Source organism: Anomalospiza imberbis, chromosome 5, assembly GCF_031753505.1.
Source record: "Anomalospiza imberbis isolate Cuckoo-Finch-1a 21T00152 chromosome 5, ASM3175350v1, whole genome shotgun sequence".
NCBI lineage: Eukaryota > Metazoa > Chordata > Aves > Passeriformes > Viduidae > Anomalospiza > Anomalospiza imberbis.
The window spans coordinates 56,390,673-56,414,218 of record NC_089685.1 but is presented as its reverse complement, the minus strand read 5'-3'; the positions used below and the strand labels follow the sequence as shown (position 1 = coordinate 56,414,218).

General features: G+C 38.9%; 1 protein-coding gene across 3 annotated transcripts in view; it reads right to left on the bottom strand.

Moving 5' to 3' along the window:
- Positions 1-3,601: 3,601 nt before the first annotated feature.
- DRAM1 (DNA damage regulated autophagy modulator 1) overlaps positions 3,602-23,546 on the bottom strand; it is a 31,588-nt gene continuing 11,643 nt past the window's right edge. For 2 of the 3 annotated variants that reach the window (XM_068190991.1, XM_068190989.1), the window contains one exon: positions 20,920-22,218. In XM_068190991.1, coding sequence (XP_068047092.1) covers positions 22,174-22,218 — 45 coding nt within the window. In that variant the 3' untranslated portion in view covers positions 20,920-22,173. Of the gene's footprint in view, positions 4,711-20,919; positions 22,219-23,546 lie in introns of those variants that run through there. The other variant, XM_068190990.1, reaches the window with a different exon arrangement.

Sequence of the window (23,546 nt, the reverse complement as noted above, 5' to 3'; positions counted from 1 at the left end):
TTGCTCCTCAGTTATTGTTGAGCTCACCTATTACTATATTTCTAACCAAGCTGTCTGTTGAGCTCTTCCATTTTACAGGATAACTCTGTGATACTTTCTGCATATTTTAATTGTGAAAAGTGTTTAGCTTGATTTACTGTGGAAAAACCATCATTTTATACATATCTGTCCTTAGTTTGCCTCAACTTTCAGAACCTGTGGGCTAGTTTCAGTCACATTTGGGTAAGGACAAGAGGAAGGCATCCCAAAGAGTGGGGTTCTTATGGATTTGATAAAAAAAAAAAAAAAGTAAAAAGGAGAGATGATGTAACAGCATTTGAGCTGAAGCATCCCTAGCTGAAGCCTTCTTGTACCCCAAGTGGTCCATGCCACAACGAGGTGTTACCCAGTACCCCATTCATGCTTTTCCCCTGAGATTGGGCCCTCAACAGAAGCCTTTAATCCCCTCTGGTTACAGCCCTAAACCCAAGTACGGGGTGGTCACCTGGATTTTCTTTATACAAGCCACTTGTCAATCAGCAGAACACCTCAACACTGATTTATCATCAGTGAGGTCTGACCCGCAGATAGAACCCGAGGTGCAGTAAACAGAGCTTCCTTTTTTCCAGGGTCTCCTGTGACGTTTTATGAGCATAAGGCTGTGTGGACTGTAGCCCTGCTGTAAGAAATGCACACATGAACTTGCATCTTAGAAACCAAAGCCAGTCAGGCACTTGCTCAAGCTTCCTAGGAAGTCAAATCCCTGAACTTCTTGCTCTAAGTATGCAGTTACCGGAAAACATTTCAAAATGTGACCAGCTTGGATGAGGAGAGATGCCATGCTTTTGTGGTGACTGAAGCCTTGGCAGAGAGGACAGGAACAATAGGACAGTCCTCTTTGGGAATTATTTGTATTGTGCTCACAAGTGGACCATGCTGTGCTGGTGTTGTGTAAGGCAATCCTCAGGAAATCAGGTGGGAGTACAAAATTTCCTTTTGCCGTATAAACAGAGTGTGCTCCGTAGCTGAACTTGTCTTTCTGCTGCTAGGGATGTTTTTTTCCATTTCAGTTATTGTGTCTATATCGTCACACATAGCAGCCCACCCTGCACTAGCTGTTTTTTCCAGGACCTGTCCCTCCTGGTCATCCATCCCTTCACTCATGCTTAACTCATGCTTAACTCATGCTGTTACTCTCCACAGGATGTCCCGGTGGCGTTGCAACGAGCCTCAGCCACCAGCAGCACCAAACACAGCTACCCTTGTCAGGCCCCAGCTGGCTGCTGCTCCCTGTGTTGCTAATCTCACCTCTCCCGGGGGCTGAATTGCTCAATATTGCCCAAGTATTTGACACTGGATTCTTTTATCAGATGCCTTTGCTGGGACAGTGTGATTAGTAGTGGACAGGCTGTCAGGAGCAGGCTTTGCCAGATGACACACAATGGGGCTCTGCTGAACCAAAAACTTGACTTCAGGAGCCGTGAGCCCCACCTTCCCCTGAAAGAGCTTCCTTTCCGAAAAGAGGTTATGGTTTGTGTGTGTCTGTGTGTGTGTTAGCTTTTAGTATATCTCTGTTGGGCAGCTCACCTACCATTTAATTCACACACTGAGCACACAGTCCAGCTAGAGCCACAATGAATGTCACACAATCAACTGAGGTAGCAGCCATGCCATTTTGGATGCCATACTTTGGCCATTTTCCAGCATGTATCTTCGCTGTGGGAGACTCCTTATCACACAGGAATCACCTGCCAAGAGGAATGCCCTGTCATGCAAGAAAAATTTAGGATCAGCAGTCATTTGCTTATCTGTTCCAGGTTTTGTATCTGTCAGTTGCAAGCAGTTGTCCCCAGTGCATTTCATGTCCTTTCTTCAGTGCACCTCAGTTTAGCTAGAGGATAGACAGCATTTCTGATTTTAGATTTGCATAACATATTCACTTTAGTGGCAGTCTTTACTTTATAGTTTTGCTTGATCTTTTTCTCTCTAGCTTACATAAGCAAACAGAGTGAACTGTGGAGAATAAAACATTAATTGATGCTTAACTTCATTATGGACAGAATATGTATCCTCAGATTTTGAAAGTTTTTATTACACGAGCTCTTTCACGTCACAAAGAAAATGCATCCACACATACGCATTCTCACATGCACCCTCCTAACTTCCCAACATGTTTATATTTTCAGTTCCAATTTGTAACACTTCATCTGTTCCTGAGCAGTGTGCATTCTTTATTTATGTTCAAGATCCAAGCAAACAAAATTCCTTCAAACATCTTTCTGAATCAGAGAAGAAATGACAGCGAAAAAAAGCAAAACGATTAAATTCTCCCCCATTTATATGAAAATTTTACTGAGGCTTGTTTTGTTACATAGTGTTATAGTGAAAACAGATGATATTTGAAACTTGGCTTTGAAGCAGGACTCCCTTCAGCCTCCACAGGCAACCAGACATTCCCCTTCTGCACATCACTTCCAACAGCTCTTTCGTGCAAAACATTTCCCTGTTTATCCTCCAGACAAATTACAATTGCTGGTCTTAAGTCATCTGTGTACTATGAAAAATGATGTGTTGTCAACCCCAGACCCCACTCCTCTTTCTAAATCCTTTCTTTCTTAAAGAATGAAATGAAAAGAAGAGGGAATTAATTCATTGCACTACTTTCTTTTCTTTTAAGATGTTAGGGTGACTGCAGTGGGATCAGCTCCTCCGTGGACAGTGCAGTGAGCACAAATACAATCAGCCTGTGTCCCTTGCCTGATGCCCAGGCTCAGGGATCAGAGCTTCAGCAGCTCCGCTGACACCAGAAGAGCAAGCCCTGCATTTACCTCCCCTAATCTGTGTTTTTTGTAAAATGTCTGTGAAGTTTTTAGCAAAATGTTTAGCTTGTTTTGATAGCTGGACTAAATTGTAAACAAATGGTAACCACATGCTATTCACGGCAGAATAATTTTGCTTTGTTTGGTTTTATGACAGCATTTACACAGTGTTTTTTGCAACCTTAGTGACTTACATGAGGTTTTTGTCTACAAGGACTACTATTTTTCTTTAAAAACAAAGAATTAACAAAACAGATTATGGCAGGTGTGGTTTTTAACTATAACAGCTGGTAATTTAATGGAAACCACCGCCAGTAAACTTCTTTGGTGTTTTCAGAGATCAGAAAATCTGTTGCTGCTGTCCCAAGGGTCTTTAACAACACTCAGTTGAAGTTCATTAAGTCAGGGAGTCATGGCAATACACATTACTATTCTCCATAATTCCTGCCATCGCAAACCATTTTCTGGCTTCTCCTGACCTTGCTCTAAAGTGGTTTTTCCTTTGGTTATATGGGGTTTTTTTTACTCAAGATTTGGGAAGAAGAGGGTACATTGTGATGAAACCTTCCATAAAATCACTGACACCATCGCACTGCAGTTACAGCTTTGGTCTATTTGCCTTGAGGCACAAGCCAAGATTAGATGGTTCTAGATCAGGAAAGAAGAAATGGGGAAGGCAAAACCACATAAAAGCTTTTCTCCTCCATTCAAGAGTCCCAGAAGAAATCCCAGAAGAAATCACAGATATGGTAGGTCAGCCTTACAAAATTGTTCTTTAACAAAACACGAGTAAAGAGAAAAAAACAAGACCCAAAGTACTAGGGTGTTCAATATCTGAATTATTTCACGGTAATGTTGGGAAAGCAGTAGCAGAATAATTTTGTGATTTGGTTGTTGTTTTCAAGACAAGACAGCTTTGTAAAGTTACATGAGAGGGAACAGAAGCCTCTTGGTTAGGATTTGTAAATATAAAACATCCTAGGGCTGCTGTCCCTTTCCTCTTCTCCTGGATCATTATTCTCAAGAAGCCACCTGTAATTCTCTTTGTAAATGGTCTGTGCTGCATGTGAAACAAGGAAGGAAGAAATGGGAAAAAATCAAAACAACAAAAATCATAAAAATATTTGTTGAACAAGACACAATAAAATGAGTATTTTTGAAATTGTTTGATTTTCAAGGAGGGACATCTCTAGTTCTTGGTTCTTTAGTGTATGAGGAGGGGAAAGTTACAGATGCTTTAACCACCATCAGCTCCATTTTACCCCCAAAATGAAATACTTACAAATTGAATTTATAGTTGACTGCAAATATGAGAAACACTAGTGCTACTACTTCTCAGTGTTTCTCTATGGTTTTTGTGTCTTATATGCAGAAGCTTTTTCAGTAAAAGATAAAGACTACATCACAAGCAAATGCTTTCTTTCCCCCGTACTTAAATGAGTCACTGAGATTAAACAAAGGCTAAAGTTCAGGGGTCTGACTTAAGAGTCTTTTTCATTTCTACTACCCCTTGTGTTTTGTCTTACAGGGTGCCACATTTTTCATTCCTTCTAAACCCTTTCAGCATGACATTAATTTGCATAAACAGCCCCATGGCAATAGCAGGAATAATATTTAGCTCTCTAAACCGGAGCATTTGTCCATACTTCCCAAAAGTATGTCAGCTCTGAGCACAGCTGGTCAAGATGCCACTTGAAATTCCTGCTAGCTCTTACACTGTGGTGGTGAATCTGAGCTGGTTGCAGCAGCTTGAGTCAATTTTCAATTCATTTTTCTTTCACAGGAACGACTGGAGCCCCTGGAGAGGAGAGACTGACCTGCTCCTTTTGCTTCCTCCAGCTCCTTCTTGATGCCTCACTGACTTGCCTAGTCCCCTCTTTCTATGCTTCTCCTCATCCCATACATCCATTTCCTGCAAAAGGTCACAAATTTTTTTATAAAAATGTCAGACCCACTTAGAGCATATTTTTAGACCTGCCATGTTCCAATCATTGGGATGAAATATTCCAGACCAGGTGCCCTGCTTGAGATGATTTTTCTCTGAAACTTCTGATTCAAAATTCTTTCTTGAGAAAGTTAGGGGGAAAAAAAATCCCCTGTACTTTTTAAAGAATACTAATTTTTGAAAGTTTCAGTGTTCTCACATTTAGATCAGAGGGAAGGCCTTTGCCAGGCAGCACCAAGGGCAGGATCTCTTCCCCTGAGAGAGGTCAAAACAGGAACTGAGGCTGGTGGCAAGGCAGGAGCAGAGCTGGTCAGCCCCAGCACAGTCCCACAGACCATGCAGGAGGAGAGCAGGCAGCGTCCAAACACTGAGCCCAGGTTGAGCCCAAAGTCCAGATCCATAGTGGTGAGGTAGGTTTGAAGTGAAGTTGACTTTGCAATTCACATTCCAGTCTAGAGAACACCGAGGCATTGCACATTGCAGTGATCACCAAGCATGCTTGTCGTGTGGAGGGAGCCAAGCTAGAAAATCAGACCAGAGGGTTTTCTTAAAGAATTTCAAGACTGATGATTGGTCTCCTCAGTTGTCTCTCTCCTCCCAGAGAGGTCCAGCCCCACGAGAACTTTACAACCTTCAGTAAAGTCTTTGTAAGCTCCACTTTTCCCTTTGTGCAGTGAGGATGGTGCCCCTGGTAGCCCCAGCCTGGCATCACAGCAGCAAGAGTGAGAGGGGGACAGGACCTGTGCAGCAGCCCACAGCAGGGATTTCCCTGTCCATTTCTGGTACAACATTTTCTGCTGAGCTCCCCTCAGCTTAAAAGCATCGAAATCCCTTGTACAAGAATCGTGGAAGTAATGGCTGCCCTGCACCACCACCCAGGAAAGATAACACAATTGGAGCTTCTCTATGGGAATACAGAGCATAACTGCAAAATCAAAACACAAATGACACTGCACTTGCAGAGGAATCTCAGATTATACTGTTGCACAGGTAGCTTTAAAACTGACAATTTACAGCTTGCATTTTTAGGGGAAAAACGCATAATGGTCTCAAAGCCCAGTTTTGGCTGGAAACTATAATAAGTATATGCTGCAGAGACTGAGAGAAAAGGGTTGACTCACTCTTCTTGTGTGAGGAGGGATAGTGTGGAAAAGACACCAAATAACACCTAATAAAAACTAGGCAGTGATGCATATAAACTAGGTGTTGGAAGAGGTCTGGTAAAACTTTATTTTCTGGCACTAGTAGTACGCCCCAAAAGGCTGTCTGAATGTTGGAGGGGTTTCTTGACAGAAAACTGAAAACTCCAATTGTAATAAAAGGAAATATTTTTCTGACAGACAGAGCAGTAAAAAAGTGCAACATCTGATGCCCTGATAAATATACCCAGTTACCACAGGCACCTACAATGCATCCTCTAAATACATTGTTTTGGCTGGTGAAGGGGAAAAATGGGTAAATTTAGGATTAAAGAAAATTCTATTCCACTTTGAATGTCTGGAGAGTGGTTGAATGGTATAAATTGTGTATCTTGGCCATCTCCAAATATATAGGCAGGCATTTGAGGCAACGTGTTAGAACTGCAATTCCTCAGAGGCAAAACTCAGTTGCAGCCGTCAGTAAACTTGTACTTTTCCATCTGACATGGTTAGTAACTCGGATTCCTGATGAAGAAAAAAGATAGTAGCAAATAATTAAACACAGAAGTGGTGACAATATGCCCCATATGGTAGCAGGTTTTCCCTAATTGGTTAGGCGGAACCATGAAGATATGAGAAATTAGTAACAAAACACACAAACAAACAAACAAGACATCTACCAAAACAACTGTCAGCATGACTCTGCATCATTTGTCTGAGCACTATGGGGGCAATAGTTTGAATTCCACAGCTGTGAAGATGTTTATCTATGTTTGTACAGCTATTTTGCATTCAGTGAGTTTCAAAGTTTTGATGGAAAAATTTAATGGAAAGCTCTGGAAAAAAAACAGTTTTCTGGGTTTGAAAGACTTGAAGCTACTTGCAAGGAGGTGTAATTGATATGTATGAAAGCTTAAAACAATTATTTTTGTCATATTCCCTTTAGAATATTTTTGTCACATTCCCTTTAGGAAATCTTTATGATCAGTCAGAAGTATTTGTGTAAAGCTGTTAATATCAGTTTAATGAAGATATGATGTATTTTATTCTCTTTATGCTATACTATGAGTTGGTTTGGCTTTCTTTTTCATCCCAATTCTTTCTCAAATTCAAAAACAGGAGTAGAGACACTCATATTTGCTCTACATATGTAGCTTTTTAGAAAAATTCACACTTAATCCAGAAGCATCTTATTACCAAAGAGGAACTGAGAGCCCATACTTTGTCTCGTGTTTAAAACATTCAAATAGGAAATATCAAATCATAGAATCACAGAACAGTTTGTGTTGCAAGGAACCTTTAAGATCACCCAGTTCCACTGCCCCTGCTATGGACAGGGGTACCTTTCACTAGACCAGGTTGCTGAGAGCCCCATCCAACCTGGCATTGAAAACTGCCAGAGATGGAAGTGTTGTGCGATTCACGTCATGTGATTTTCCCTATTTTAAAAGCTGTGAGTCTTTCTAGCCTTTATTAACACCATCAGTCTAAGATCTGCAACACCTGCTTATTAATTTCCCCAGCACCCTTACAGTAAAAAAAAGGGCTTATACTTGCAAAAGGATGGCTTGGATTGCACACTGGAAGGCATTTCAGATTGACAGAGTTCTGCTGATTATTGTGTTCTTGCTTTTTCTCATCTCGTAGAAGATGGTTTGCCACATGGGAGAGAAAGGCTCAAGGGAAAAGTGGAACCGTGCGTGTTGCAGGTATGAACTTTTTCATTTTTTCCATCACTTGCTCTGGTCATATACCCGTCATGGCAAGGCAGAAGGAGAGAGAGCAACCCAGACCAGCAGGATAAAAGTTCTTTGAGGTCCCCAGTAGGTAAGGGACAGAAAGTGTGAGCTCCAGCTGACCAAACCTTTGTCCTACACCAGCACATGTGGACGTGTGGCCAAAGGGTGACTACTCCAAAGATGTCATTGGTATCACCTGTTTTAAAATAGCAAGTATAATAATGCCTGAGCTGTTGCAGAAGTGCAGATATGCTGCCTAAATAGAAATTACCACGTCTGGCATTTTCAATATAGTTAGGTGAGTATATGACAAAATATGAAATTCTAGATGTCATGTGAGGCAGGGGTTTTCCTGCTGTCAGATCATTTTAAGGAACTTTAAAAAGATTGAATATTAAATTTTCATTTTTGTTTTCCCTAGATGTCCTAACTGGGTAGCATTCAGTTCCAAAAGTGTCTGGTTTTGGTACAAATGACTCATAAATAAAAACTTACTGTAGAAGCTTTAAAGCTGGCATGTAGTTTTCCACAAAGCAAAATCATAAGGAACTTAATCTCAAAGTGGTGCTACAAATGCTAGAGTAAATACACAGGGTGACTGGGGGAGTGGGATGGAAGACAGACAGCGACCTCAGCACAGAAAACAGAATTTAAAAGGTGGGGGAAGTTCTTTTTATTTTTTCTCATTTCTATGTTGCTTTCTTTTAGAGGGCAATCTGTCCAAAAGTATTCAAAAATTAACATTCAATTCAAACTAATTCAAATTTTAAATACTTGCATTCCTTTGTCACTGTTTGAATCAGAGATACAAATGCTGGATCAAGGACACGTGTGCTGAGAGGTGCTAGCAGAAATGTGGCAGACAAGTCAGTATGAAAACTTTAGCGATAGAGAATCAGATTTTCCTGCTTTATGATAATAACTGGAGACTGGAAACAAGCCTTTGAATAATTTCAGATTTTCCACATTTCAGACTTTTCCAGCTAGTTTATGGTTCCTCTGCTTTAGCCTTCTGCTAAAAATTACAATAATTACCTCCCACTGATTTTAATCCACCAAAGGCAAGAGAAGTTGGAGTCCTCCTGCAGGCAGGCTGCAGGGAATTGCCAGATTTTGAGCTGCCATTTGGTCTAACTTGCAGACAGCAGAGCTCTACCTGAGATTTATAGAGTAGTTGTGCTACTTTACTAAGCTAAATGTTTTCAGGAAGACACTGGAAACAGCAACAAGGAACAAGAATGGGAGATGAGAGGGGAATTAATGCCAAGTCTGTAACAGCCTCTCATGCCAAGACTGCCATAGTGATGAACTGAAGAGAGGAAGAAGGCAGCAGTGAGGAAGACTGGCTTTCTTATCATGGTGCCCAAGAGTGGCTCCTCTTTGGGATTTTGTCCTTCCTGTGCTCAGCTTTCACAAGTGGCATGAACCTTTCTGACAGCTGGGAGCCCACCGGTGTCTGTCCCAGCCACAGTTTTATGAGATTCTGCTGGAGACAGCCCCTCATACCCATGTATCCATCCATCCATCCATCCATCCATCCATCCATCCATCCATCCATCCATCCATCCATCTCACAGCAGGCTGCTCTCTGCTCTGCTTCTCATTAGCTGCTGCTGCCTCTGGCCATTTAACTTTTCTGCTTCTTCAAAACCGCAGCTGAAACGTTGTTTTGGTGAGCTAAGATAAAGTCAATGTAGCGTGGTTCCATCCTTCCTCGCCACTGTTAGTCTGGCCAGCCATGGAAACACCTGTCCTCCTTCATGTGTCAGCAAGCCTGTGGAAAATAACCCCACTGACCTCTTACTTCAAAGAGACTCAGGGAGCAAATTCTCTTTCCAGTTAAATGGAGTGAATCACTCAAATTCTCATTTCTTAACTCTTGTATTTACTGATCTGTCAGTATATTAACATTTCAGAAATACACTCTGTAGACTTTCATACATTTTTAAAAGAAATTCATACACAGTGCAAAATAAAGCCTGTATTCTCCAGGTAAAGCATTACTCACCTATGAAAAACCTGTCTTATTTCTATAAGTTTCCTGCAGGTAATTTGCAGTTGTCAATTAGGCAGCAAGGACAAAAGAATGTGCTCCCTAAACTGCATGCTGTGGATAAAACTCAGTGAAATACTTAATTGACTGCAGAAAAAAATTGCTGTTATGAAAAATAATTGAGAGAAAAAATATTTCAAGTCAGTAATACTTTAAACAATTAAATCAATTAATTATTGCCAAACTGCAGATTTTGTCAGGAGCTCAGACTATCAGTGGTTCTGAGGATTGCTGTGATGACTGGTGGTTCACAAACTCTCCTTGGGAATCACTTTTCCAAATCATAACTGAAATTATGGCAACTTTTAAGTCCAATTTGATTTCTATGTAGCAGGCAGAAATATGATATCTTTGTGCTATTATTCAGATGTTGTTTGGTAGATTTGGATTTTTTATCTCTAAGGACAACTGACATTCTGTGTTTTTCTCTAGTGAATGAGAGCAGTGTCTGCAGCTAAGACCAGGCATGGATTTACTTGGATATGGAAATATTGATGGGCTTTGAAACCTGAAGAATGCTAAGTCAGCATTGTCACAGCTGTGCCTCTGCTCACGTTTTGAACAAACTTTGTTTTGGATTCTTGGGCTTGACTGATTCTTAGCTTTATATTTATTTTGCACTTTGAAGTTCATGTTACCAGATAGGTGTTCCTGCCTTTTTTTTCTCCATTTTTTTTTATAAATAAACAAATCTCAGCATCATACAAAGTTCATAGACTTTATAGTTCAATTTTATTCATTTAGTTGGCCTGTCCCCAGAAAAATTATTGGGTTTAGATGTTTTCACTCAGAATTAATAGACTTTTCTGCCCAGATTGATGCCACTTGTTCCTCAAAAAGCCCAAAGTGATTCCTGTAAGGACATCTTTCCTCTTTCATCTCATGAGGTGTAGCCTTGTGTTATCACCCCAAAAACTCCTCCCTCATTCCCACGGAAGACTTTCCTTGGCTTTATTAAAAAGTCTTATGCATTACTTTTCTATTCTAGGGAAATTAAATGCTGGTGGCTGACAGTGCAGATTTTCATAAGAAAAATTTGTCACCTACATTATTTTGCTTCTTTGTGACAAGAGCAGAAGGTTCGGCACTGAATGGCATTGCAACATAGCAACATGAAACATAACAACCAGAGAGGATTTTTTTACTGCTACTTCCACCTTTGTGCAGCAAGGCTGCAAGATCTGTTTTCTGAATGAGGGCATTAGTTACTCTGTTCACAGGGGATACATGTGCCTCATGACTCTGTTCTGAGACTGCAAGAGAGCTTAAGTCCTGGGTAAAGGAGAATGGCAGCTCTACTTTTCAGGATGCCCCCCCAAAAAAGGCAAGATTTAAAGCCCACCTGCTTTAAATCAGCCGCCTTCCAGGGCTTCTTCCACAAGACTATTGAAGACTTTTGCCCCAAATATCTTCAGAAGACAGGAACTTAGCAGTTTTCTTCCTGACAGATAAAAGAATTTTCCCAATCATTATAATATAATCAGTGTTGGTCTGTGGAGTTTAGGTATGCCAACAAAGCTGATATACACTGGATTTTGGCTATCTGTTCTATAGTTTTCTGCCTCCATCCAGTATAATTTTAAACACAGGACTGATTTAAAAACATTTTTTTTAAAAAGGGAGAAAACAACCATTTGGAGATTTCATTTCATGAAAACAAGACAACCTTCTACTAATTAGATTACATCTGATGGAGCAGTATCAGCCACAAAAAAAGGATACCTTTGAAATTTTCCATCCTGGAGTCCTTGCTGTTGAATCTGGATACACGGTCCAAGACATATTTAGATAGTTCTATTAGGTACCTATGAGGTGAGATATGTTTTTTGACACTGCTCCAACAGCCAAGTCAAATAAGGAGTCACATGTGCAGGCTGGACTGACAAAGAGAGCTGTCCCAGCCTTATGAATGCTAAACACTTGGCCTGCCAGCTCTGCTGGGCATTTCCACACTGTTACCATGAAGGTATCAGCAAGCTCTTTAGGGAAGCCTGTAGTTTTTGGCAGAGTGTAAATGGGCACAAAACATTTTTTTGCTTTGGCTCTGGGTCTTCTTGCACATGAATACTTGTCATTGGTCTTGCTGTACATGGAGCATCATTTCTGGATAAGAGGTTGGACACAACGATAAATGACGTGCCAGTTGTAATTTGCTAATTAACCCAGTGTGTCAGGGTGAATAGCCCAGGGACATGGTGCCAACCAAGCTTATCTCTGTGATGCTCTTACTGTTATGTCATTGTGTAGTACAGGTAGTTTATTCTTTCCAGGAGAAATAATTGATTTATGTTTATTTGTGTTTTACAGCCGTGTACAGAACTCATGGCCAGTCATTCAAACACATGTAGGGGCAATGATAAGTCCATATAAATTTGTACAACTGGAGTGGAGCCAAATTTTCATTAGTGCATTCAACTGCTTAACAGGTGATGGCGAACAGAAAACAGAAATTACACAGCCCAGCCCCACAAGCAACAACTGTGCACTGAGTACTCCAGTACTCAGTAGGTAGAAGTAGTGTTGGTAACCACTGATTACCTGCCTCACAAGTTGCTGCCAACCAAAACCAGTAAGCAGTAGGGTTTTTTCTGCAAATGTCCCTCGAAGGCATTGAGCAGATGAGCATGACAGGAACAGAATGTGATTTAAATTCAAGCAGCATGGAAATATTCCACAATATTTTGATGTTGTTGAATGAATAAGGCTCTTGTAAACAGCCTTCTTACCATGGTAGATGCCATGTAACATGGTTAGAAGATTTTGTTTTCCTCCTTAGGCCAAATTTCCCTCCCATGTCCCCCAAAGTCTACTCCTTCCCCTCCAATGAGCATGAAAAGGGCAACTGCTCAGTCTGGTTCTCCATCTCTCATAATTGCACCATTTTCACTCATAAGGAACCCATTAATGTGGAAGAAGTTTTGAAACCAAAGCCTCTCTTTTCAGAGCTCTGATCTAGGAATGCTTTAAAGGTATATGCCAGCTCAAGAATCAGATCCATTTTGGTTCTGGGAATCAAACCACAGCCTCTGAAAAACAATGGAATTTAGGAATTCATGTCTTGTTCCAGAAGGTTAAGCAACAACCTCAGTTTTTTGCTAAAAGAAGGCTAATAAGGCTTGATGTAACATCAGAGGAGCTAATTCAGAACTATTAACAATACCTAATTTTTGAACAATTTATCCTTTACACAAACAGTTTCTCGCTTCATAATTTTCTTTCTTAGGGCCTTCTTATGGAATGTCCTACTGACAGACGTCTAACTTAGCAGGACACCCCTCATATTCTTTCAATTTCCAGCTACCTTTAAGTATTTACTGATTGAGAACATTTCACCCAAAGAATCCTCTCATTCCTAGTGGGATGCCAGATGTCAGATGCGCTATGACCTGCAGAAAGACATGCTGCCTTGAGGATACCTGGGCAGTGGGGATACCAGGGATGATGGGCTTAGTCATTCCTGCCCTATTTGAAACAGCACTGTCCCTTTGTAGAAGTAGATGTAAAGAAATAATGAGCTGTGTACAAAGCAGTGTGTTATAGGCAGAGTTGAAAGGCAAAGGAGAACCAGTTTTTACTGCACCAGCAGAAGAATTACCATGAACAATATGTAGAAAAAAAAAAAGCAGCAGCAAACAGAACATGATCTCAAGGGAATAGACACTTCCATTTATATTTCAAGTTTAAGAAGATCCATTATAAAAGCAGTTCCTCCCATCACTGTAAATACAGATAGAAAAAGTTCCCAGCTACTTTGACTTTTATAAGAAGCCAAGAAGTACCAGAAGCCTAAATAATTCCAGCTTGTTCTAAATTTTATATTGCAGCCCTAATAAGCGCTCACAGATAAGGGGGTGGGGGAAAAGATGACACCAACTGGAATTCTTTAAAAATAAGAAGGTATAAAAACAAAGTTAAAAAAAAATAGTGAGGAAAACGGTGACAAAAATGAATAGGTTTCTGAAAGGAACTTGCACTGGAATTCACATCCTTTTTGCAGTCTCTGCTGTGAACTTCAGCCTCTATAGCTTCCTGCCTGTACCCTGCACAAAGAGTATCTGGTGTGGCTGTAGGCAGCCCAAACAAAGCCAGCTCTGTGTGCCTCCTCACACATAGCACTGCAAAGCAGAACACCAGCAGTAAACGAAGTTGTTTTAGGAACAATTTTGTGATTATACTATACTTACTAGTGAATCAGCTGGCTTTTGTCCAAATTTGTGCAAATCTAAGATCAGTAAGGTGGTTAAAAAAATATTTTACAATCCTAGGACGTTAAAGGCACTGAAGTGGCCATAAATAAACGTTAAAGTGTAGAACTAGATGTTGAAAAACAGACTCCCCAGATATGTTGGACAAGAGCCTATAAAAGCCTTCAAAAGAATTTTCTTCAAAACACTATGAAAATTAACAGGAAACACTCTATAGGTGATTTCAGAATCATTATAAAGATGTTGCTTGGCACTTTCTGAATAATTTGTTCTCTTGTTTAAAGAAAATGACACTGAAAATTCACAACAACCCAAAAAGAAATGGTAAGGGCAGCAACAAACATACGCTAAGGAGTGGGTTCAGATTAGCAATATTTTCTGTTAAACAGTAGCTTAGCACTAGACCAACAGAACTGTCTGTTGTGTGGAGTATTTCATAGATGAGCATTAAATCCATAGGCTTGGTTGGGTGAAGTATCACTGCACATTTGATTGATGCTAATGCAGGCCAGTGTAAACACTGGTAAGAAGAGCCGTCTTCACCCTTTTCTGCTGGAATCTCTGTCATCCTGATCATCAACAGATGTTTTAAGACTTCATTACATATTATTTGGTGGGTGATCATTTAGCTTGAGGCTCTTCCAGTTGCATCAGCATAGTCCTCTTCCCTTTATGTCTCCCCAGAACAGTACTTGTCTATTAGGCTGACCAGAGGTTTGTAGATCTGCATCTGTTGTCTTTCTAATTTCACTGGTTTCCTTTTTTTTTTTTTTTTCTTTTTTTTTTAATCTCAGTGACAAGCACAGGGCTCCCCACTTAGGTTTCAGTCTTCCCATGCTTCTTTGAGATGTATTTCAGCCATCACTTAACTGCTGGGAATGGAGAACCCATCTCAATCAAGCAAACCCTCCTTGCACTCACAGTGACGCCCTATTAAGAGTCTTCTACATGACATTGGGGACAAAAGCAGGTAACCACAACCATCTTATGTAGCTCATCCCTCACTGTTTTGTTACAGAGACTCTGTTCCTCTTCTAGGCTGTGATTTTGCTGGCAAAAATCTCCCCTGTATTCCCAGTGGGACTGCCAAACAATCTGGTGTCTTCCCACCAGAAGCTATGTGGGGACCTTTACAAGCAAGAACAACCTCCTGTTATTCCAAATTCTGCACTAAAAATCCACAGGAAGGGGAACTCCTCCTCCTGCAGCCTGTGAGCAGGACCCTCTTCTGTAGGTCCTGGGACTGCGGTTTCAATACAACTTGACTCCCAAGAAACCTATTAAAGGAAATACCTATTGATCCTTAGTATCCAGAAAATGGCATAAAAGTGCTTCCCGATTCCTCTATGTAATTTGATGTCATTTATTGTAATTCTTTATGGGGTAATAAAGGAGTCTCAGTGTTTCTTTATTTCCACTAAGGCCAGAGATAAGTGTCATGTTCATTTCCACAGACTTTGAGAAAATCCTACCTTTTCCTTCCCCTCTTTTCTTATACAGGGATTCCTCTCTTTTTTACCCATTCCCTCAGCTTCCAATCTTTTGCCCTGTTTCTGAGCCTTGAGAGTAACTGACAAAACTGCCCCAAACACCCAGGAACTGCTGCTTCTGCAACAGGGTTACACAGTCCAGGTGAAGACCCATCTTCAGCTGCCCTTGAAAGAAAAGACATCACTAATTCCCGTTTTGCCTTGCTGTCTAACTGCTACTGTGATTTGTGAGATGGTTTCAATAACCCATCCATGGCATTGCTAGGATTTTGGTTTCTGAGATTTCTGTTTTTTCCTAAACCTCTTTTCCAAAAGAGTTACACGCAAAGGCAGAGTTTCTGCTCTTCCTAGAAATCCATGAGAGACTTATCTGTCCCCAGTCCCGAGCTGAATGCCTGATGCCCAGTGCTTTCTGCTCACTGAATTTAACTGGGTGGTTTAAGGGTCAAAATCCCTTTCATCCTTCAGCCTTACTCGAGAAGACTCAGTGATCTGCAGGATTGCATTTTTACTCCAGCAATTGTTTTTTATTTGTCTGTTTGTGCATTTTTCCTTGGTGAATTTTTATCTGACAGGGCAATGAACAGTTTCCAATCCTGTCTTTCTTTAGTTTCCTCTCGCTCCTCTTTAGTCTTAACATTGTTAAATATTTTTGCAACCAGAAGGTATTTTTGGAGTGAATATACTGCCATGACTCTCTGTTTTCAATGGCAACCTTCAGTTCTGGCTGCCACAAGCAGACACAAGATGCCATGTAAAACTGCAAGCTGATTTTAAAAAACATGATTATATAATGTTGTACCATTCTTTTTGGTTTAAATTCCAGGAAGGTAGCAATCAGGATTTTGTATTGCCTACCCTAAACAGTAAGCATGTTTTAAATTCAGTTCAAGACTAAAGAACTATGTTAATACAATAACAGTGTTCAAATTTTAAAGTTGTTTGGCAAGGAGGTGTACTGAAAAAATTTCAGCTTCACCCTTTGACAGCACTGGCAATCACCCTTTAAAATCTGCTATAATACTATAATTACCCCAAATATTTGGTTTAAACACTTTTAAGCTAAGCAGCCATGCCAGCTGTAGGCAGGATCTCAGTTGAGAGTTGATTTTGGTCTGCAGTCAGGTCAGAGAGCACCCATGACTTACTACCTGCATACGTTCAAATTCCCCAGACATCTGATTGAGACCACAAAATGGAGGAAAGTAAGGCTAATTTGTTGACTGTCATGAAGAAAGATGATTTCTGGAACAGAATCACAGAAACCACATCCTAATACTAACATACTGGGAGAGCTGTTTGCCAACACAATTTGTGTGAATTGAGTATTAGGTAACATAGAAGGACAGAGGACAAAGGGAGAAATAAGAAATGGCGCCATCTCCGTGCCCCCAAAACCCAGAGGAAGCCAAGCCAGTGGAAAGCTTCCACAATCCTGAGAAAACAAGTGCTTGCTGAAGCTTGGATCCTGCTTTCTCAGTTGCTTCTAAGACTGTTACAGCTACTTGGGGATGTTTCACATCTTGTCACAGTGCCATCTTCACACAGTTGCACTGAATTTCAATTTAAATGTCATTAGAGGCTTAATCAGAACTATATCCTGTTGTACTTGTGATATTGGTTCTGAGAACTCAGGTCTAAATACTTCACTTTGAACTCTCAATTTGTGTTTCTTCAGTAAGGAAACAAGCTGGGTTTAAGGAGCAGAGGGAGAACAAGCAGAGTCTTAGAGCTTGATGTCCCCTTCAAACTGCTTACAGGGAGATAACTTGTTTTCCAAATTCATCCCTGAGATTATTCTGCTGACACCAGGATCTATTCATGAAATATCCCCAGGATCTGTGAACAACATATGCACTTGCTCAGCAGAGGAAGAAATACTCATATTTAAAGTCAGTAGAAGTCTTGTAATTTGATTTTAGTTGGTTAAAGTCAAGATCACTTTTCCTTCAAGTGAAGGTTCTTATCTCCTATTGAATTTATATCCTCAAAGGCTAAATAGATCTCTATAAGAAAAGAGGGATATTTCATCTGGTGGAATTTCTGAACATTACATTTTTGCCTGAAGAGCAAGACCTATGTTGAAATCCTTTCTAAGTAGTAGACAAGATTTTACATGTAATCCCACTGAAATTTCAAATAAGCACACAATTCTATTTATAATTTTTTAAAGGAAAAAAAAACTCCCCAAAATTATTTTATTATCAAAAAATCCTCTTGAATAGTTCAAACCAGAAGAAAAACCTCCCTGCGAACCATCTAATATGTTTCAACCACCTGATGCAGTGTGAGAGGAAGGAAAGGCACCTCTTTGCATGGAGATCCATCAGCTGCCAATATCTCTAATAAAAGCAGAGCTACATAGAATGTTCCTGCAGGTCTCATGAAGAAAGTCTAGGTGTTCATCAGAGAAACCTTCTTTGAAATGTACCTATAATGAGTTTTATGAGTGTATGCTGGGAGAGTGCTCGTGGAGTAAGAAAGTTCTACCGTGTTAAAGATGTCTATCCATAATGAATCACTCCTACTTTGTCAGAGTGCTTTCTATATTTAGTTTTTAAAAATCCATACAACATTTGGTGTGAGTTTCTAGAAAATCATCCATGCTGCTCATGATAATTTATTTAAGACAGTGAATGCTAAACTTGTGTCATTCCAGGTAAGATAATTTTTGAAAGCCTACATTATTGCTACACTTCATAGAAGACAATGCTAACTGTTTTGTTAGGCAAGGAAATAACTGGAAAAAAGACATTTTACGTACAAAGTGCATTTTTAAATAGCTACAGAAGCTACCTTTGATTTTTTTTTTTACAAGCAGGCATGTCACTTTTTCTGGGTGCAGACTGGCTGCAATTTTGAAATGTTAAAATCTTGTTCTTTCTACATTGTTGTCGAATGAAAACAAGGTCTATATTGTCTTCTAAATCCCCACTGCAAACTGACAGGATTCTACTGAAGCAACTGAGTGAAATGCACCTTCTTTGTGATAGGGCAGGGAAAACTTCCCAGGAGAAGTGGAGTAGTGAGAGAGCTGGATGTCAGTGTGGGCCAGTGGTAACTGCAGCAAGTGGCTCCTTTGACTTATACAAATTAATTTGAAATTGAAGCTGCTATGAGACTACACATGGCAGTAGCAAAACATATTTACTTAGATGTAGGCAGGAAGGGATGGCAAAGAAACTTAGATCTGACTTGTTTTCCACTAAGGCACAATACAAAGCTCATTTAACTGGGCCTCCAGACGACTATTAAAATCGGCTAAAGCTACCTACAAAACTACAGTACTTGCTTGCCTGAACGCGGGAAACAAACCCAAATCATGTGGGCTGCTAGTGCCATCTATTGTGTACAGGGAAATATACAGATATCACATGTAGGACTTGCCTATTTTCTCCTTAGGATGGGAGAAACGCTCTTTCTGATTTATATTACCAATACAAAATATAGCCAAAGCTCATCAAATCACTGTGGTTGTTTATAAAATACAGCATGTATTTTTATTTCTGTGTATTGCAGCAAGATGCAGGACTCTGACCACTGCCAGGCCTCATCATGCCAGTACTGCATGTGTCTGCACGTGTGACAATATGAGCCCTGGCACAAACACAAATGCAGTGACAGACCGACCCAGCTCTGACAGTTTTTAGTCAAAGCTACAGAGAATTTATACATCAAAGCCTATTGCTACTTGCCCACATTTCTCCCAAATAAATGGACATTAACTCACTGTCCAAGGAAACAAACATTAACCCTTCTTAAAATAGATGCACCATGCTGCCTTTCACTGTTTCTTGGAGGAGAACAGCTCTTCCAGCCTCTTCCAGAGACAGTATTTCCAGTGGACATTGTAAACCACTGGGAACCAACCCAACACCCTCTGCAGTCTTCAAACAGATGCTCTAAAGCCTGAAGGCTTGTGAAAATGTGGTCAATATTGAGACTAAGACTGTATTTACAGAGGAGTTTAAAATACCAAGCTCTTGAACCTCTTTACAAACTTCACGTTGGAATGTCCAAAATTCACTGATGTGTTGCCATAATCCCTCTAATCTGCTTGGAAGTTTTGCTACCAGTATTAAGAGCAAGAAATAAATGCCTTGCCATCAAGATTATTGTACTACTGTCAAACATATGTTGCTGTCACAGCATAAGGCAGTATGCAAACTGGGCAGACCAGAAATTAAAGTTTAGTTTGCCTCACGAGAAAAGCCAATGATAAGGTCATCACTAGCTTAATGCACATTGGAAGGCAAAGCACAGCAAGTAACAGTGTCCTAAGACAAAGGGGGGTTTAGGTATTTTGAGTTGATAGAGTTTCATCCTTACATGATCTGGGACTGTGACAGAGACCACAACAGTGGTATTTCATCTGCAGGTCAACCTAGAAAAATCAGCTTTTGCACTTTTGGAATCAGTAGAATGATTTAGCATTACCACTAAAAATAACAGCAAGTATCATGTGATTTACTGGAGTTTATGCAAAAGGAATTTCTCAATCACTCCTGATGGACTGACAAATAGAGAAGATCATGCAGAGTAGATGATGAAAATATTTCTAGCATAGCTTCCAACAAAAAAAAGCTATTTCTTGTTGCTAAGAAATATGAAAATATAGAAAAAAGGACCTGTAGCAAAGCAACAGAAATGTGCTGTGACATTATCTGTGCTAATCTCTAGAGATCACTTGCCTGTAAAATTTAAAGCGCAGTATTTAACAAGAGTCAGCCACAGCTAAATTATATCTTGCTAGAATATTATTTTGACAATTTCTTGCAACTTGTCAGTTCTCATTTCAGCTGAAAAAAATAGTTAAGCTGTTGACTGAAAATCTGCTTGGAGCCAGAGAATAATCAAAGTGTTTTCAATAGTTGTTCACTGCACAAATAAAAAAATAATAATCCATTGCCTCCATCTGCATGTCAATGCAAGTTGAGGTCTTAGGCCTTACAGATTTAATAAAAGGTGCACGATTGGTGCATTCTTTTGGTCATGAATATAACTCATATTAAAATGTATCACAATAAAGCTCAGGAAAATGGGAAGGATTTAACTCAGTACTTGAATTTTCCTCTTGACTTCGGGGACTAAGGTGATCTTGATTCAGCTACTTTCTCTGAATTTTTTTTTCTTCCCTCTAGGATACTGTTAACACTGTAAAGCTTGGCTATCATTTGAAATAAAAATTTATTGCTTCTTATACTTTATGAAAGTTAAGAATAAAAAGCAATAAAAGAATTAATACACAATGCACTAGGAAATATGGTCTTTTCTTAACAGAGCCTTGAAAATAACATGATGTCACTTTTTGTGGTTGATACACATTTCCTTTATGATCTTCACTTGAAGGAATGTGTGTCCCTTGCAGGATACCAAATCAGCAAGACATAAGGTCCTCCCTTTAGTCAGTACTAGATTTGATTTTTAGCTTGGTTATAGCTATAAACCTCTGCAAGATAACCTGAATACTATGGAAAGCAAGTCTTCCAGTAAAGAACAAACACTTTTACTGGTTTTATCTGGAAGAACTTATAAATAAAACATCAACTCTTTAAGTTGTGAAACAGCAGAATTTAATTCAGTTTACAATACACATTAAAAGAAATGTCAACAGATGACTAAAGACATCACTCTCCAAACACACATTAGTTAGTGTATATTAGCAACTGAAAATCATCAATATTTCTGCCAAAACTGTGATAGAGTGTGAAAAATGTAATTTTCAGAGAACATAATTCACAACCAATCAGTTAATGCACTGAATGGAGGTGGTGAATCAGTCCATGAAAAACCTTTTGCCTGCAGATACTTGGAACGTCTGACTTCTCAATTAGTTCCTTTCCAAGTCGTTCATTACAGAAGTAACTCTATAGAAACAAATATCTTCATCACAGATGCTCTCCAGGTTTGTTTTTTAATTCAGTTTTATGTATATAATACTCATACATTTATTTCTACGTTCCTGAAAACTACTGCCTCTTCTTATTTTCCATTCATTCTCTTTTTTTAACATCTTCTTCAGTCCATTGTAGATTAAAACACAGGCTGCAAAATTCTGCTTTATATGAATGAAATTGCAATAAGATTTATCTTTATTACATCATGCTTAATTGTAAATTTACTTTCTACTCCCACTTCCGTCTTTTGTTTCCTGTGGCCATCAGTGCATAAAAGGGAAAAAGGGGTTTTACAACAGATACTGCAGTGATGATTAGAAAACATTTTTCAAGCAATATAGTTTAAATTTCTCTTAGGATTTGCATTTGCATTACAGTGCCCAGTATCAGAAATATGTAGCATAGTGTTGCCATCTACTAACTTCAAATTTCTTCAAACAAAGATGCCCACTCTTGCTCTCACCATCTTCTCCAGCCCTTGCAACTTAAGAGTAGGAATTAAGTCCTAGTGATTTCCATTGCCTTTACACTTCCCTCTTTGCAAAATGAACTTTCTCAAGTTTAAAAATAATGCTACCAATCACACTACAGCAAATTAAAAAAGTACAGATATGTCCAAAATGGAAGAGCTGAGGAGATCAAGTCCTTGAGTGATTTTCTAGTGCTTCTAAATATTGCTTTTATTACAGTATTTTTAATATACCAAACCATGTAAAAATACAAAATATTGCAAAAAGGCAGAAGGAACCTTGCTACAAGTTTTTAAAATCTTTTAGTGGTTGCTGGTGTAGAGTTAATGGCATGGGTTCTTAATACAACTTTATCAATCCTTGTGCCTCTGCCACTTTTTCTATAAGTAGAAAGAAACCTAGAATATTCATAGATATAAAATATTGTTCTTTCACTATCAGGATTCTTCATGTATTTCTGTTGATATCCTTAAAGAAAATCTCTAAAAGAAAAATAAAGCAAGATCAGCTTAAGATAATTTAATTTTACAGTTCTGCAATATAAAGTACAAGGAGATGAAACAAAACAAAATAAAAAAGTGTTAAAGTGAAATAAATACTGTGGGAAAATTAAAAAAATACTGTGGGAAAATTAGAAAAAAAATCTTATTTTTCTTTGAGTGTGGCAGGACTTTTTTACTGAATTAATAGTTTGGTTTTCTCTGAGCACTGGTTATGACAAAAAGATGGTAGATTCTAAAAAATCTTTCTGTCATTTTCAAACACTAACATTGGATTCATGCTATATTGTAGCCTGTAATTTAAAATGTGCACAATTCCACTTTGTTTAATTACATCACTTTCTGTTATTTTCATAATATTTATATTTAGTAAAAGTTTTTATGTGTCTGAAGCAGAATTATCAGCTAAGGATTGTTGATAAATATTCTGAGAATTACTGCATTGTCCTGCAAATCTCTATCTCCAAGGGAAGAGTCTGACCTCTGATAAAAGAGATGCCATCATATACATAGACATCAGAGAGTGATGGACTGGCAATAAAAACCTCCCCCCAGAAATGATGCATTAAATGATGCATACATTTTGGAATGGTTCTTCAGTAATGCTGTCAGTTTTAGAAGGCAATTATATACCTTTAATATCATAAGTTGTGTAATTTTGAACAACTGGGTTTTTTTTTTCCAAAAGAAGTGGTTTCTTTTTCTGCTGAACCTAGCTTTTTTATTTTGTTATTTTTTTAATTTAATTTTTTAAATTAAGGACAAGCCCTATAGCCATGGTCTATTCAGTACTAAGTCAAAACTAAACAGACATGGAAATGTTTGCTATTGGATAGCAAAATATATGCTAATTCTGAATCCAGCTACCCAAACCAGAAGGCTTTTGTGTCAATACTTTTCCAAAAAGTATTTCATATTCTTTGCACTGTGAGGAAACATATAGCAAAATATGTAAAACATCAATGATTGAAATGCTTTGGATTATTATTTAAAATCCCTCAGGCAGAAAGAAATGAAGTTTTAGTTGCATCCTTTATTTTGTTATTATGTCACCTTTAGAGGGCCTCTTTCTACAAACAGATTGATAAATAATTGACTATTACTAATTTTCAAGAACAGACACATTGAACTATTAAACTGAATTTTATGATTTATAATCAAGGGGGAGAATACTCATTATGTAGACAGAAATCAGTTCTGTGATTAGTAAATGTGCTTCTGTATAGCTTTGATGCATCTATATAGGTAAAGAATGATAATTTATATTGCATTGTTATACAAGTCATAGCACTTAGTCACTGCTAAAATAT